The sequence below is a fragment of the Lissotriton helveticus genome, chromosome 3_1, assembly GCF_964261635.1.
Source record: "Lissotriton helveticus chromosome 3_1, aLisHel1.1, whole genome shotgun sequence".
Taxonomy (NCBI): domain Eukaryota; kingdom Metazoa; phylum Chordata; class Amphibia; order Caudata; family Salamandridae; genus Lissotriton; species Lissotriton helveticus.
The window spans coordinates 372848584-372864806 of record NC_136061.1 but is presented as its reverse complement, the minus strand read 5'-3'; the positions used below and the strand labels follow the sequence as shown (position 1 = coordinate 372864806).

At 44.8% G+C, this 16223-nt stretch overlaps 1 protein-coding gene across 2 annotated transcripts in view; it reads right to left on the bottom strand.

Annotated features, from left to right (window-relative positions):
- Nucleotides 1–12232: 12232 nt before the first annotated feature.
- Nucleotides 12233–16223, bottom strand: part of RAB34 (RAB34, member RAS oncogene family) — a 93543-nt gene continuing 89552 nt past the window's right edge. For both annotated transcript variants that reach the window (XM_078680106.1, XM_078680105.1), the window contains exon 11: nt 12233–14697. In XM_078680106.1, the coding sequence (XP_078536232.1) occupies nt 14630–14697 (68 nt within the window). In that variant the 3' untranslated portion in view covers nt 12233–14629. The remainder of the gene's footprint in view (nt 14698–16223) is intronic.

Here is a 16223-nt window from a genome sequence, read left to right as displayed (position 1 = left end):
ACCTGCACTTGGATCTCATACCCAAGCTATCTTTTGCCCACAATGGTGCATGATCCCCCTAGCGAAGTGTTTGATTTCTGTGAAGTATTGTTTGTCTTCCGCGACCGTGAGGATGTGGTCTATTCGGGACAAGCTGTTGTGTGCCCCCGAGTGGAAAGTGAACTGTCGTGCTTCAGGGTGCGCTTCCCGCCACACATCTACAAGGCCGAGGGTTGCCAGGAATTCTCCCATTGTATTGCGGGTGCGTATATTGGCTCTTGGCGGGAGACTATCCATCTGGTCATCAAGATGTTGTAGTCGCCGCCTATCACCAGTGCCTCCTCAGGGAAATCCAGGATCATTTTGTTTATGTCTGTTAGTGCCAGGTTGTGTAGTGTAGGTGGCACGTATGCCAATAGTATATTGATTCTTCTGCCCTCCCCGAAACCAGTTTCTCCCACAAATCTGTCTGGTTAGTCCGTGTATATATTAGCCACTGTGTAGGGGAAAAGTTTGCGCACCATGATCCCTGCCCCTGTGGAGCCCGTAGTGAACCTATAATGGGCGACAAGTTTATAGCCCCATCTATTAAGCGCCTCAGTTATATTCCAACCAGGTGGGTCTCCTGTAGCAGCACCACGTCTGGAGCCTGTCTTTTAATGTATTGAAGCACAATCGCTCTTTTAACTTTGTCCCCTAAGCCACTAACGTTCCAAGAGAGTATTCAAAATGATGTCTCTGCCCCCCCCCTCCCTCCCCTCCATCAATCTCTTGTGTTCCGTTAGAGGTCATTTATGTGTTCATTATGTATGCAGCAAGAAGTGGACCGGCATGGTATGTGTGGTCAGCCTAAGTGATTTGTTAGTCTGCTATGGAAGGTGTGTCTTTTGGAGACCCCTGAGTGAACCCTAGTGCTGTTGCAAATAAACAGTGTTACAAAATAAACAACAAACATTATGACAAATCCCCCCCGAAACCAACCCCTTCCTGCATGACGGTTTAAAAAAAAAAAAGGCCCGCTTTACAGAGTGCCCGTCGCCACCCATCCCTGTATCGTAGGAGCCATGTGCCAACCCCCCCACCCCCCCGCCCGCCCACCCCTCAAGTCTGACTGGACAATTTGTTGCAATAGATACATGAATGCAGTTATTATTATACTCAGCTGTCTCTTCTTCTGTATAGTTTCAGTTATCGTCTCTTTCTTTGTCACCGTACCAGGCAGCCAGTCGCTAGTACAGGGTCTTTGCTGTGAGTCGGGCAGCCCCGGTAGTCTTGGAGACCGTGCAACCTTGTCATTGGGAGGTCTTTCGGCATCACTTGGGCAATGGAGTGGTCGAACCTCCCTATTCAGTTCCTGCCGTGCTGTATCATTTATCAGATATTTTATTGTTGAGAGTTCATTCTTCCTGATTTGGTTCTGACGTCTCTGTGTTTTTCCCTGTCGCCGCTCTCGCTGATCTGGATCGGCCCGATCACCAACTGTGCGCCATCCCTCGAGCCAGTCCCAAACCTCTCCTGGCTCGGTGAAGAACCAGCTTTAGCTCTCCGCCTCGACCCTGAGCTTTGCTGGAAACAACATTGCGTACTTTAGCTCCTTCTCTCTGAGGTCTTTTAAACTTCTAGCAAATTAAGCCTCTGTTTCTGTACTTTCTTAGTGAAGTTGGGGAAAAAAGGTTATTGTCTTATTTTTGCATTTGAGAGGCGGTGCGTTGCGGGCAGTTTGGAGAATGATGTCACGATCTTTGTAACTGTACACCCGCGCCAGGATGGACCTGGGGGCATCCCAGCCTTGGCATGCCTCCCGGTACTCGATGCGCCCGCTCTATAGAAAAGTAGTTGGAGAGATTTCGGGCTGCAAATGTTTTGTGATTAGGTCTTCCACAAAGAGATCCGCTGCCGGTCCCTCAGCTCGTTCCGGCACTCCCAGAATTCTGACGTTGTTTCTCCTTGATCTGCCCTCATAATCATCCAGTTGTGTAGCTAATGCTTCGCTGGTAGCTTATAGGTCCAGGACTTGTTTCTTCATGGCTGCCATATCCAAAACCAGGCCGCGAGTCACATCTTCCACTTCCTTGATCCGTGTGCCCATTTTTCTCAATTCCGCCTGCAGCAGAGAGTTATCTGTGGACAATGAATCCAAGCACCCCTCAAGGGAGGTGCGCACACTGGTGATGGCTAACATTATATCCTGCAGCGTGGGGGATTCCTTCTCAGCCTGTTTTTGTTAAGTCTCTTGCTCCGGGGCTGGCTGCCTGCCCAGCTGCCCCATCATGCACTTTTTTCCATGCAAATGTATCCAACTTTGATTGATTCGAGCGACGCCCGCCTCTATTGTCCAACATCATTGCGTTCATGTGGCGCCTTCAATGAGGTAGCGTGTGTGTTCTCCGGGTACTCGCTGCTGCCAGTCAGGGATCCTCACGCGGTCTGTCGGTTTCCCTCTTGTGAATTCACACGCCTTTGCGTTATGTGCTTGTACAGCTGCAATATTCAGGTGTAGTTTTGACTTTGGGCTATGGCCGGGCAGTGATTAGTAACTGCTGTGTGTTGCTGCAGTAGTCACAGTCTAGCGTCCACTTCCACTGCTTAAGTCCTGAATCCGCCTGGCCCCCAGCACTTAGGGCCCGCGGTGCCTTAGGATGGTAGCGTGGCACACCCCACCTGCCAGGAGTCTCTGCACACTTTGTTCTGGAGGGTTCTTTGATAAGGAATTTACTTGCCACAGCAGTGGCTCGCTAATTCCATTGATGGTGAACAGCCGAGGGACAAGATCTGGAGCTATTGCACATTAGCACTTACACTGCGGTCTCGCCGTCGTGAATGGTACTGGCCGCTCAGTGTTTTCATAGCGCCCCCAACGTGCTCTTGGTTTGCGCTGATCGCAGACTGCACGCTCTTAGCCACGAGGGCAGTTTCACTTTTTGCCCCGAGGGTTCGGCGCGCTCCTCACCGGTCTAGATGCGTCGTTCTTGGTGGACTGGACACCGGCCCCTTCTTGCTGGTTCCTCTCGCAGGTTTTCCGCTGGCTCTCACAGCCACCCAGGGCTCTCCATCAGTTTGCCGCTGAGCTCAGACTCTAGGCGATTCATCCGTGAAGCGATCCCCTCTGCTGCTGTATCATCGCGCAGGCTGCAACTGTACCGCCGGGATTGCAGACTCCACGTCCGGGTCGTGCCTGCGTCACATCAGGGCATCCCGGCCCACACAGGCCTCAACTTCTCTGGGCTCTGGCGGCCTCACTCGCTGCTGATCGCCATCCGGGTTGTTAATCTGCCGCACCAGGTGTTAGTGCACTGCAGTCAGTGTCCAGTGGATATGGATGTATTATGGATATTAACGGGTAAATGGCAGAGAAGGCCGGAGCTGCACTAGTGAGCAGGCCATCTTCTCCGGCTGTTGGCAACACCCCCCTCTTCTAATCGTTTTAAACATTTTAATTTACTATTCTAACATGGCCGACCACCATATAAGAATTGTAAATTAAAAATGGCAGATACTGTTATGATGCATTTTTTGATCCTTGTGTAATGTTAATGGGGCTAATTTCTTGCACTCTAAAGCCCTTGCACTGATTTTGTGCTATAACAAAACTGCAAAATATATATTAGCTTCATACGTCGTTTTATTTATTTGGTTAATATCGTTTGGCCGTAACACATAGCTTCTTTATTTAACATGCCATAGAATCTAGCTTTAACAGCAAGTATATTTTGTGAAGTGTTTTAGTAATAATTTATCCAGTTGAAGCTGAAACAATACATATTGGTCTTAAATTAGCGGACTAAGTGTCACATAATGAATTATGTATAAAGTCCTCACCTGTTCTATATTTACCTTAGCCACAGACTCGCCGAATTCCAATGGCTATACCTAATTTTCCACAACCTTTAGAGGATTCTTGAGAAACCCTCATGGGTGTTATGCGCTTTATAATTTATTTAGGTGTCTTGTTCAGTACTGTATATTAATTAAACAAACAATCCACATCAAGATTTTCTAAGCGTGGTCCCTACGATGGTGGGGAGCACACTGTGTTCTTTAAAAACCCCTCACACACCAAAAGGACCCTTGGTGTCATGCTTCATCATTGGGGTCTTCGCACCCCTCTACGGGATGCAGCGTGCTGCTAACCAGTGACTAAGCAGGAGCACGTTTTTAGATTGGCTATGTGTGGTGCGTATGAGGTTTCAGTGTATTAACCCCTTCCATGCTGATGACGGCCCCCAGCCGTCATGGCACACAGTGCGCGTGTGCTGATGACGGCTGGGGGCCGTCATGACCACTCCCGCGATCGGAATGTCCAGCACAGGAGCGGAATTCCGGCCGCGGGCAAGGGGTTAAAGTGAGTGGTGGGTTCTGAAAAGTGACAAAGTGAGGTTAAAAAGTACCTGGCATGTGAGGTCTACAGAAAACTTTAGTGGGCCCCCATGCTGGTATTATTAAAAAGAGTGGGTGTGAGGTATTTTGTATGTTAATGTACAACATCTCATGTGTGCCTCGTCAACATGTTTTGAAGCTAGACTTCTTCTTCAGGACGGGGTGCACAGATCCCCACCTTACTCACGTCCCTCGGTAATTCTAGTTAAATTACAGAAAAGTGATATTTTCAAAAAAGGCTAGTATGTGCCTACTTGTCTGTTTCGAAGTTTCTACAATGGGAACCTGCAAAGAAGGACAAAAAGAACACAAAGAAAAAGAATATTATAGGTATTATCGTTGTAATATCCAGTGCTGCTGGTTCAGTTACCTAAAAAATGTTTTGTGAGGGCTACAACTGCTAGAAGTAGTATTTCATCCTATTGTGGTGAAGTGCCCTGTAAAAAAAGAACACAGACAATACACACATAACATTTAACATAAAACACACGCTCTAGTCCGCTAATTTTTAAGGTTTTCTGATTAATCATATAGGAAAGAAACAGTTGTAAGCATACTTGTTGCCAAAGTGCTGGTTGGCACCATGAGCCTTCAAAACGGTGGGGTTGAAGTGCTTTTTGCACCCTGTAAAAAATAAGGTATACTCCTTAATCTGTATAGAAGCCTCATAGTCACTTACTTCATGTGATGGTAAGCGAGGTTGCTTAGTTATACTCACTACTACAGGACAATTGCTGTGCCTTACTTCCCCCGACTGCGGCTCCACTGGTAATGAAAAGAGCCCGTTTTTTTGTCTTAAATACCCACACCAATCGCCTTTAAATATTTACTTAATTGGTTTATGAACTGGGAAAAAAATGGAGGGCCATATAAGGCTTTTCCGGGATGCCGGAGAAATCATTGCTGCCTCCTGTGTAGTATTGTGAAAGCGGCGCGTACGCCGAGCGTACTGGTACTATCGTGCATGTGCTTACCTCTCAACAGTGTGTATAGGTTCCTGGGCAAGCGCTAGGGTGCCGCAGCATACCTCGCTGTTAAATGTTCGCTTAATTGGCTAATGAACCAGGAAAAGTTGTGGGCCATATAAGGCTTTTCCGGGATGCCAGAGAAGTCACTGCTGCCTCCTGTGTGGTATCGTGAAAGGGGCACGTGCGCCGAGCGTACTGGTATTATTGCGCATGCGCTATCCTCCCAACAGTGTGTATAGGTTCCTGGGCATGTGCGTTAGGGTGCCGCAGCATACCTGATGTTGGCTGCCTCTTGCTCAAAGTTGGAAAAAACTATGTAGCGCTTTGGAAGCATCTATGATCTTTGATTTATCAGGAGGTGGTGCTTCACCTGATGTTTGTGAATTTGCTCTTTTCCTTACGTTTGAAACTACTAGGGAGTCTAAGGGTAGCTGTCCTTTAATGTAGGCAGGGTTCCCAGGAGCTGGTCTGTACTTTTTCTTTATCCTTGGGTTTATGATTCTAGCTCGTACAGGATCTTTAAACACTTCTGGTGCGTGCTTAATGACTCCTTTAATCATTGGCAGTATTTGCACAGATTTTTGGGAGTGTTCAAAAGTGTCTAATAAAAAATCTTCCTCTGCCTCATCTGAATGCATGGTGACATTGTGATAGATGTCCAAACCCAATATTGTCTTCTGGAGGAGAAGGTTTAGATGGATATGTAGGTGGGTCAGGAATATCTGGTACATCATGTGGGTTTGGATACTTCCAGTCTGGTGAACCTGTTTGGTAGGGAAAAGGGTCATCTGGGTCTCTCCCTCCCCCACATGCTATACTCATCATCATCAACATCCTGAGGAGGTGTATGTGGTGGAGAACGAGGAGGAGAATTTTGAGGTTAAATGTTTAAAGAAAGAGGAGAAGAAGGAGATCCAGGAGAAGAAGGGTGCAGAGGAGATGTGGCAGCATCCTTCTTCTTGACAGGCACTGGAGGTGTAGGTGCTGTATCTGACTTCCTCTTCCTGTGTGGTGTAGTGGAAACATGTCCTGTTTCTGGATCAATGTAGATCCTTTTTTGTAAAGGATCTGGTTGGAAAAGCTCCTCTTCTTGAGGCACAGCCTTCGGCGACGATTTTTTCGGTTCCGAACCTGTTTGTTGCTTGTCTTTAGCCTTAGGAGCTGATATTGAGTCCTTTGGCGTAGATTTCTGCACTGAAGATATTGTTTTTGGAGCCGAAGCCTGTTTCGTGGACTTAGAAGCGCATCGGAAGCAGGCTTTGCCTGTTTTGGCTTCGAGGGTATCGGCTTCGGAGTGGAAGCTGTTTTAGGGACATGGGAAACAGGCTTAGTTGTTATTGGAGCCGCTTTGTCTCTCGGAGTCAACGGTTTTGGAGTGTCTTTCAGAACCGGGACTTCTTTTTGTTTCGGTGCCAAGGGAGCAGGTGGTATCGGCACATGCGGTCTGCTCGGTATGGAGCTACCGGAAGGCTTCCTTATTTTCTTTGGAGACAGGCTCGATGGCGGGGCTTTCAAAGTGTTTTTTTGGTCTCGACTGGGCCCCGCAGGTGGAGTGTTGACCTTTGCCTTCGATTTCGTTGTTTGGGCTGGGGTAGGGGCAGTGGTACTCACGCGTTGACCCAAAGGTATGGAGTCATCGGAGTCATCTGCCACAGATACGATCTGGAGATCATTGGAATCTTCTTCTGGGACGCATGGACCTTCGTCAAAGATATCCACCGGTCTGAAGCGTATCGCTGCATATTGCGTCGACGGGCCCTCCGATCTCAAATAGTCTTTTTCGATCGAAAGGATGCACATGCTTTGCAGCTGGATTCGTCGTGTTCTGGCGATAAGCACAGGTTACAGACCTTGTGATGGTCACTGTGTGGAACTTTTGCTCCACACTCAGGGGCATCTTTTGAATGGCGTCCTTTCCATGAGGTGTAGGCCTCACGGCATGGGTAGGCCCAAAGGCCGGGGTCGACAACCGGAATCAAGCTAATGAAGTCGAGTCGATGTTTATCGATATTGAAAGTTGTTTGTTGAAGTTTGAAGACATTTTTGTGTGTGGAAGTACTTGAAAAGTAGATTTTCGAACCGGAGCGGAAAAGTTTCATCCGAACCCAGTGGCGGGAAAAAACAATCTAAGGATGGAGCCGATGCTCATTCGCACTATCGTCCAAGGAAGGAGTCACCTATCTCGTGACTACAAAGACTTCTTCCAAGACGACAACAACATGCAATCATCTGAGCCCAACACCAGGTGGCGATCTAATGCAAAGTGTAGGATCTGCAGCTCATATGCTTCGAACATAATCAGCCACATGCAACAAGCGATTTAGGAATCGCAAACGGTGCGAATCTCAAAAATCGGCCGTTTGCGATTCCTAAATCACTATTTGGGATGCATCAATCCAAAATTCAATAAATCGCTATTTTTAGCCATTTCTAAAAATGCGATTGCATTTAAGGAATCGCTATTTGCGATTCCTTAAATGCAATGCATGACACCTAAAACAAATAGCGAATTCGCAATTAGGAGGAAAAAATTACCATGAGGTTGGACCTCATGGTAATTTGCGAAAAAGCTGAAAAATGCAATTTTGTGCATTTTTCAAACTGTCATGTTGTTCACACACATGCCCTTAGGGCCTGTGTGTGCACAACATATGTGCATAGATTGATTTCAGTGGTGCAACAGGGTGTCCTTTGGACACCCCTGCACCCTTGAAATCGCAATCTCAATTTGCGATTAGCTAATTGCGAATCGCAAATTGAGAGTGTCTTCCCATTCATTCCTATGGGCCTTTTGGCCCATAGGAATCAATGGGAAGGGATTCCTTAATTGCGATTCGCAATTTGTGAATCGCAATTAAGGAAAAATAAGGAATCGCTATAAAAATTGTGATTTTTTGATGCATTGCCGTTTGCGATTCCTAAATTGCGATTCCTTAATTTTCGCAATTAAGGAATCGCAAACGGCAACAATGATGCATGTACTTGAATGTTTTTAAAAGTATTCTCAAAGGGAAAGCAGTACTTCCTATTTGCGAATGGGTTACTATCTCTTTTGAGATTTCTGTAAAATATGAATGCTTTGCAACCACATTTCGTTAGTAAAACATTAACACATACCACTACGATATAATATGTGGATGGTACACCCTAAACACACCCGTTCCAAATACTGAATCACAAACCCAAAGTGCAATTCTGAAGAATCGCAGTTTGGTGTTTGTACATAAATAAGCATTTTTGTGGTTTCAAATCGTTTTACTACCTCAAAAATGCTTTGAACATTTGGTGCAGTGATTGTAGCATATGTTGCTGTCGGGGGGGGGGGGGGGGATAAAGGACCAATAAACAGGGCAAGCAGACTAAATTGTGCTGCAAAAAAATAATAAATATATATATATATATATATTTATATATATATATATATATATATATATATATATATATATTGGGCTGAATTCAACACATTCTGAGGACATATTAGTCCCTATTGTGACATTTTAACACACATTAATACTGTCAAAGCTTTCACCCCATTAGTACCAGTTTCACAATAGAACACAGTAGACAGCACCTGCAAGCTGACCAGTTAATCTTAGCAAACGGTCTCTGACTTAATGTAGCACCACATATGGCATTTCTATTTAGTCACTTTCGATCTCTTTGGCTTTTAAAAACTGCTTTATTTGTTGAAATCTACAAATTAGGATTATCTGGCAAGTGTAGTGTATTCATTATTATGTGGGAAACCCACCAGCGTCACAAAATTCAAGTGGCTCTGTACTCCGGATAAGAGGTCCTTGCACCTTTTGCACATAATAGTTCACATTCCAGTACCTCCTTTAGTTTAGCGGAAGAAGTAAGTCCTGCTGTTCCTTTAGGATAGGTTGTTCTGGGACAGAGCAAAAAACCGGACCAGCAGCCACATGCATCAAGCTAAAAGCTGGTCTCAAACTGGCAGATTCTCAGAATCTGCCCCTTTGCGACCAGTATTTTTAGGTCTCGTCCTTTACCATTGCGAAGCAATGGGAAATGGGGGAGAATTCAAGTGCTCAAACGGATTGTCAAACCACCGCTTTTTTCCGTGGCGTTTTCTTCGAGTGCACGTACAGGCACGCGCATTTGGCTCATACACTTTCATGGCCATCTGTTCCTGTTCCTAATGGCCCTCCCCCTCCCCCAGCACAGAGCGCGCATCGCGGCCGCACAGCACATCAAAGGGCTTCTCCCAGCGTGTGCTGTGCGGCTTCTCCTCCCCTAATTATGTGGCCGGCCGTACTTGTGTTTCCTGGCCGCTTCCCGGCCGCTCTTGTATTTAATTAGCAGCAGCAGCATTTCTCCTGCGCCAGGCCACATCAAAGGCTCTGTGCCATTAAAACTTAACTTATCTGCGAGGTAAAAGACTGCGAAGTACTGAAATCCTAACCTGGAAGTAAAACTCCTGATGTACTCACTTGCAATGTAACATCCCACGATGGAAAACCTATGATGCAATGGTGACGTACATACACCCACACCCTACTGCCCTGCATATCTGTGAATCCCAAAGCCGAGTCCAAGTGATCTTACACTCAGGTCTTGCATCAATCATCATTCCGTGTAAGGTGCATGTTTATTTCCCGCCATGCCGCACGCTGAATCACAGTCTTCAAAACTTGACAGATTTATGAACCTTGTGTAAAAGTTCCGCAGTGTCAGCAGGAGCAGCCCGTAATACCATGGTTACACATTTTACAGATTAAATTCATTTTCATGCCCTGAATTGCGCATTTGTTCTGGACAGTAATCCTTCAAGAAAGAGCTGAAACCTGTATTGCGCTTATCTTTCTCCATACTCTTCCAGCAAGAAGTGTATCCTAAAGGAAGCCAGACACACACAAAGGTCTCAGTAGCCTCGGGGGACCGGATGTGTTAGGGATGCCACTCATACATTATTGGCTCGAGAGCATCCTTCTTAGACAGACTGCAGCAATGAAGAGGCTCACACAGAGAGAGAACAGAATGTAAATCTCCAGAATATGATTGCAGAAGCACTGACTAATGCTCTGGCGGGTCCGTCGCTTTGATAATTTGTGCACACCCGGTGGAAACATAAAATATTAAGACATACGCGGTTCTTGTGCTATTCGCCGTTTTACTGTTCTTCCCGGTAATTGAATACGGGTTGGCTTGCCCAGGCGGTTTCAGCTCCCTTCCCTCCTTGTCTTCAAGGACAAGCCTGGTACATTTTACAGGACAAGCCTGGTTATTCCTTGCATAACTACTTAAGATATGAGGTTAATACACATTTTATCTTGTTTTATTTTGATAGATGTCTTTTTTGTTTAGTTTCTTTATAATTTCAACTGACATTTAATCCAGATTTGGATTCGGGATTCTGAGTTCTGCAACAAAATACAGACACCTTCTATATTTTCCTTTCACATTTCAGGAGGAAATACTGGGTGAAATGTCACATCAAAGGCTCTGTGCCACTTTCACCCACACAGCAACACTTACAGACACGCAACGCCACTCACACCCACGCAAGCCCACTATCATCCACGCAACACCACACTCACCCACGCAACGCCACTCACCCAAGCAACACCACTCACACACGCAACGCCACTGACGCGCGCAACGCCACTGACACGCGCAACGCCACTGACACGCGCAACGCCACTGACACGCGCAACACCACTGACACGCGCAACGCCACTGACACGCGCAACGCCACTCACACGCGCAACGCCACTCACACGTGCAACGCCACTCACACGCGCAACGCCACTCAAACGCGCAACGCCACTCACACGCGCAACGCCACTCACACGTGCAACGCCACACGCACACACAACGCCACTCGCACACGCAATGCCACTCGCACACGCAACGCCACTCGCACACGCAACGCCACACGCAACGCCACTCACACACGCAACGCCACTCACACACGCAACGCCACTCACACACGCAACGCCACTCACACACGGGTGCAGATTGTGGGTGCAGATTCAGAGAAAACTCAGCAGCACCACCACCATTGCAATGCAATAGGTCTCGTTTTAACGCAAATTTAAGCTATAGGCCTTGTAAATGGCAAAGCCTTTTATTTATGTTCCAAAAACCAGAACGCAAAAATAAAGGGCATAATCATTTACAATGCTAATAGTTCAGACTCGCGTTATTGCGAGACCTATTGCATTTTCAATGCTTGTTGCATTTGGGATGGATCATCCCAAATGCAAAAATCGCAATTTAAGGAATCTCTAAACTGAGATTCCTTAAATTGCGATTCCATTTAAGGAATCCCAAATTGAGATTCCTTAAATGCAATGCATCAAAGTAATAAAATTAGCGATTTCGCTAATAGGCGTAGCAAATTACCTTGAAGTTGAACTTCATGGTAATTTGCAAAAACTTTAAAAAATTCACTTTTGTGCATTTTTCAAAGTTTCATGTTGCACAAACACATGCCCTGAGGGCATGTGTGTGCGCAACATATGTGCACGGATCAGTTTCAGGGGGTGCAAAAGGGTGTCCTATTGACACCCTGGCACCATTGAAATTGCATTCTCAATTTGCGATTCTCTAATTGAGATTCGCAAATTGAGAATGTCTTCCCATTCATTCCTATGGGCCTTTAGGCATGAATGCGGAGGTATTCCTTAATTGCGACTCGCAATTTGAGAATCGCAATTAAGGAATGTTTAGAAATCGCTATTTTTTAAGCAATTTCTACATGCATAGGCTTTTGCGATTCCTTAATTGCGATTCCTTAAAAATCGTAATTAAGGAATTGCAAAAGCCATCAATGATGCATGTGCCTGTATGTTCCTTGTTTTAGTGAAAATACATTAACAAACAGGCCCCTTATGCGTCTCCATGCAAGATTTCCAATTATGACGTAATCAGAGAGAAAGTAGGCATTTTTACAAAATTATAAAATTAACTTTATTAGGCATTGCATTCCATTATCAGCCAACCACACATTCACACTTGCACTTTATACACACACACATAACATTTCAATGTACCAAAGTAGAAATGCATCACTTGAAGCAACTTTAACAATAGCCATATAACCACCAGCATTTCTGTAGAACACTCATGAGTAATATTGATCTATAGAGCATGTGCATACATACGGCAATATGTGGATTCTGATTCTGTGGCCTTTTTTGTGGTGATGGCCACAGTTCTGTACCATACGTAATACAAAAGTAAAGGTACCTTTGAAACAACAAGATAGTGCATTCCTTTTTTATGATTGCCAGTGCTGCTTGTATCAGGTGATACCTTGGATTGATTAAGGGTTGGAGTGCTGCACAAGTGAGGGTGGGTGATGATAGTGTAAAAGGGTAAAGGAGCAGGATGGTATATACTTATATAAATGCATATATGATATAAGGAGAATATGGATATATGCTGTCCTACATTGGGACATAACACTGGGAATGTGACTCGGTGTAAGTGTAAGCTCTACTGGGAATAACTAAGGTTTGTAAGGTAGAGTACAGGATACATTGACAGCACTTGGAATGTATAAGAGACAAGAAGCAGTCCTACAGACCTCTATGAAAATTAGGCACCATTTTATAACAAAAGTCCGTTTCATTGATTTAATGTGTAAGAGGAATTTAAAAAAAAACGATCCGCTACTTTTATAGTAGGAATGATAATCCAGGTAGATTTGAAAAAAAAACAGGGAACTAAATGGTGTTTGTCTTCAAAAGGAGGGGTGTACACGTTCTGGCTAACAATCTGTGAACTTACTGGTTAGGATGGTGTACTCTGTAGCTATAGGCTTGATAAAATTAGAAAAGGGTCCTATAGGGCCCAAAATGGATTAGGCCTTGGTAAAACCACTTGTAAGTGTTAAACACTTCTAGCAAAACGACACGGTAGGGAGGAAATAAAACCACATTGACCTGCATAGTTAAAACGACGTGACATGGAAACTTTCATATCAACCCATAGATTTAGGGCAAATCTAAAGAGTCCATTTCTTTAGATTCTTTACTGTTCATATTTTACAATACAATCTAATGTTTGATTGAGATGTCAGATGTATATATTGCAAACTAATTCATAACTGCAAAACAGGTTAACTTATATATTATCTCAGTGAAACAGTCTTTTGCTATAGAAGGGGATGTGACACTGGAGTACCGGTTTCAGATGGGATTTGGCTCTGGAGCACTGGTCATTACAGATCACACTGAAAACTTGTCACTCAAGCAAAAGGTATACAATGAAGCACTGGGGACCTGCAACAGGAGAACATGGTGTATAGTATATATAGGACACAGGGTTTGCTTCCGGAGAACAAGATGGACACGATATAGAGAGTACGAAACATGTTGGCAGCACGTACCATTAAGTAGTGGAGGACAGGGGACACTGGTTGCACTGAGGGATTTGGCACTGAGTATATACTTGACCGCAGTGGAGCACAGAATACGTTGATGGCAGATACAGGTAGAACGTGCGGTGCATTTGTGACATTGTGGGAGATTAGGTACCGGAGCGCAGGATATATGAGAGATGTAGTACTGTAATGCAGGGTACATTTGATTAGCACTTCTAGAACTGGAGTATAGAATGCACTGTTAGCGGATACTGGAGTATACATGCACTTGTGACCATGGGGAGTGTATGGCCCAGGGAACAGAATACTTGAGGAATGAGTCGCTGGAGTGTAGGGTACTGGGGATTGGTCCATTGTGAATCTGTTACATGGAGAGTAGATGAGTGAGTACAAGACACTGAGTGCACTGCATTATTTGGCACTGAGTATTGGATATGTGAAGGACGAAGCATTGCTGTGCAAAATTCTCTGAGTTGGGTATAGAATACAAAATGGATTTGGCATTAGTAGAAATCACACTGGGGTATTTGGCACTAGAGTGCATGATGCACATGGATTTGGCAGTGCAGGGTACATGAGAGATTTGCATAAGTACAGGATACACTGGAATAATTGCGGTGTTTCCAATTGAGCACAGTTCATGAAAATGTATAGAATTGGGGTTTTTCCCACTCCAGTACAGAATATTATTAATAATTAGGTACTGTTAAGAGATTGAAACTTGGGCCACAGTGGCACCAGATTAATCCTATTAAGGGGCCGTTTGCCAGGGTAAATGTAATGACTAAACAATGTCCCCTTACTGGCCACTACAACCCAAGGCATGGGATCTGGTAGCTCTTTGGTGTAAAAGTCATGGAGTTTGCCAGTGCCTTGTCTGGGAGAGGACTGGGCTCCTTCAGCACGGGCCCAGGGTATCTGATGGTGAAGGCACCAGAACTTCTTCAGACCGTCTTCACTGGCAGCATTTAGACTTGTTCTTCTTGGCGGGCAGGTACAGGTTACTGTCATTGCTGTGAATTCCTGAGGAGACAAACCGGATCAGTAGTCAGAAGCCTTTCACAAAGTCAGTACAAGACCCAAACCATGAGAAACTAGAAATCACAATTATAAAACTATCCGAAACTGGTTCACTGCTGCTATTACTGCCTGCACTTTAAAAGATCGAACCATTGCTGGAATGAGTGAAAAAATTCATTTTAGAACATTGACCATCATGCAAAACACAGAGTGACCACCTCAGGACAGTGAGTAATCCTGTGGATCTTATAAAATAGATCACACATGTGGATTTCGGAACACCAAGTGACACCATGGATCTCAGCAAACTGAGGGATCACATAGATCTCCAAACACTGAGCAACATCATGGATGTCACAACATAGATGATCACGTGTAAATCAAAACACTAAGTTACCACATGGATCTCTGAACAGTGAGCAATCAAAAAGAACTAAGCACACTGAGGGGCCACATGGATCACATACCAGTGAGCAATCACGCACAACTCACATACACAAGCTACAGTGATCACACAGCATCATACAATCACTACACACCCAAGCTACAGTGATCAAACAGCATCATACAATCACTATATACCCAAGCTACAGTGATCACACAACATCATACAATCACTACATACCCAAGCTACAGTGATCACACAGCATCATAAAATCACTATATACCCAAGCTACAGTGATCACACAGCATCATCCAATCACTACATACCCAAGCTACAGTGATCAAACAGCATCATACAATCACTATATACCCAAGCTACAGTGATCAAACAGCATCATACAATCACTATATACCCAAGCTACAGTGATCAAACAGCATCATCCAGTCACTACATACCCAAGCTACAGTGATCAAACAGCATCATACAATCACTATATACCCAAGCTACAGTGATCACACAGCATCATCCAATCACTACATACCCAAGCTACAGTGATCAAACAGCATCATACAATCACTATATACCCAAGCTACAGTGACCAAACAGCATCATACAATCACTATATACCCAAGCTACAGTGATCACACAGCATCATCCAATCACTACATACCCAAGCTACAGTGATCATACAGCATCATACAGTCACTACATACCCAAGCTACAGTGATCACACAGCATCATACAATCACTACATACCCAGGCTTGAGTGATCACTCAACATCATACAATCACTACATACCCAAGCTACAGTGATCATACAGCATCATACAGTCACTACATACCCAAGCTACAGTGATCACACAGCATCATCCAATCACTACATACCCAGGCTTGAGTGATCACTCAACATTATACAATCACTACATACCCAAGCTACAGTGATCACACAGCATCCTACAGTCACTACATACCCAAGCTACAGTGATCACACAACATCATACAGTCACTACATACCCAAGCTACAGTGATCACACAACATCATACAGTCACTACATACCCAAGCTACAGTGATCACACAGCATCATCCAATCACTACATACCCAGGCTTGAGTGATCACTCAACATTATACAATCACTACATACC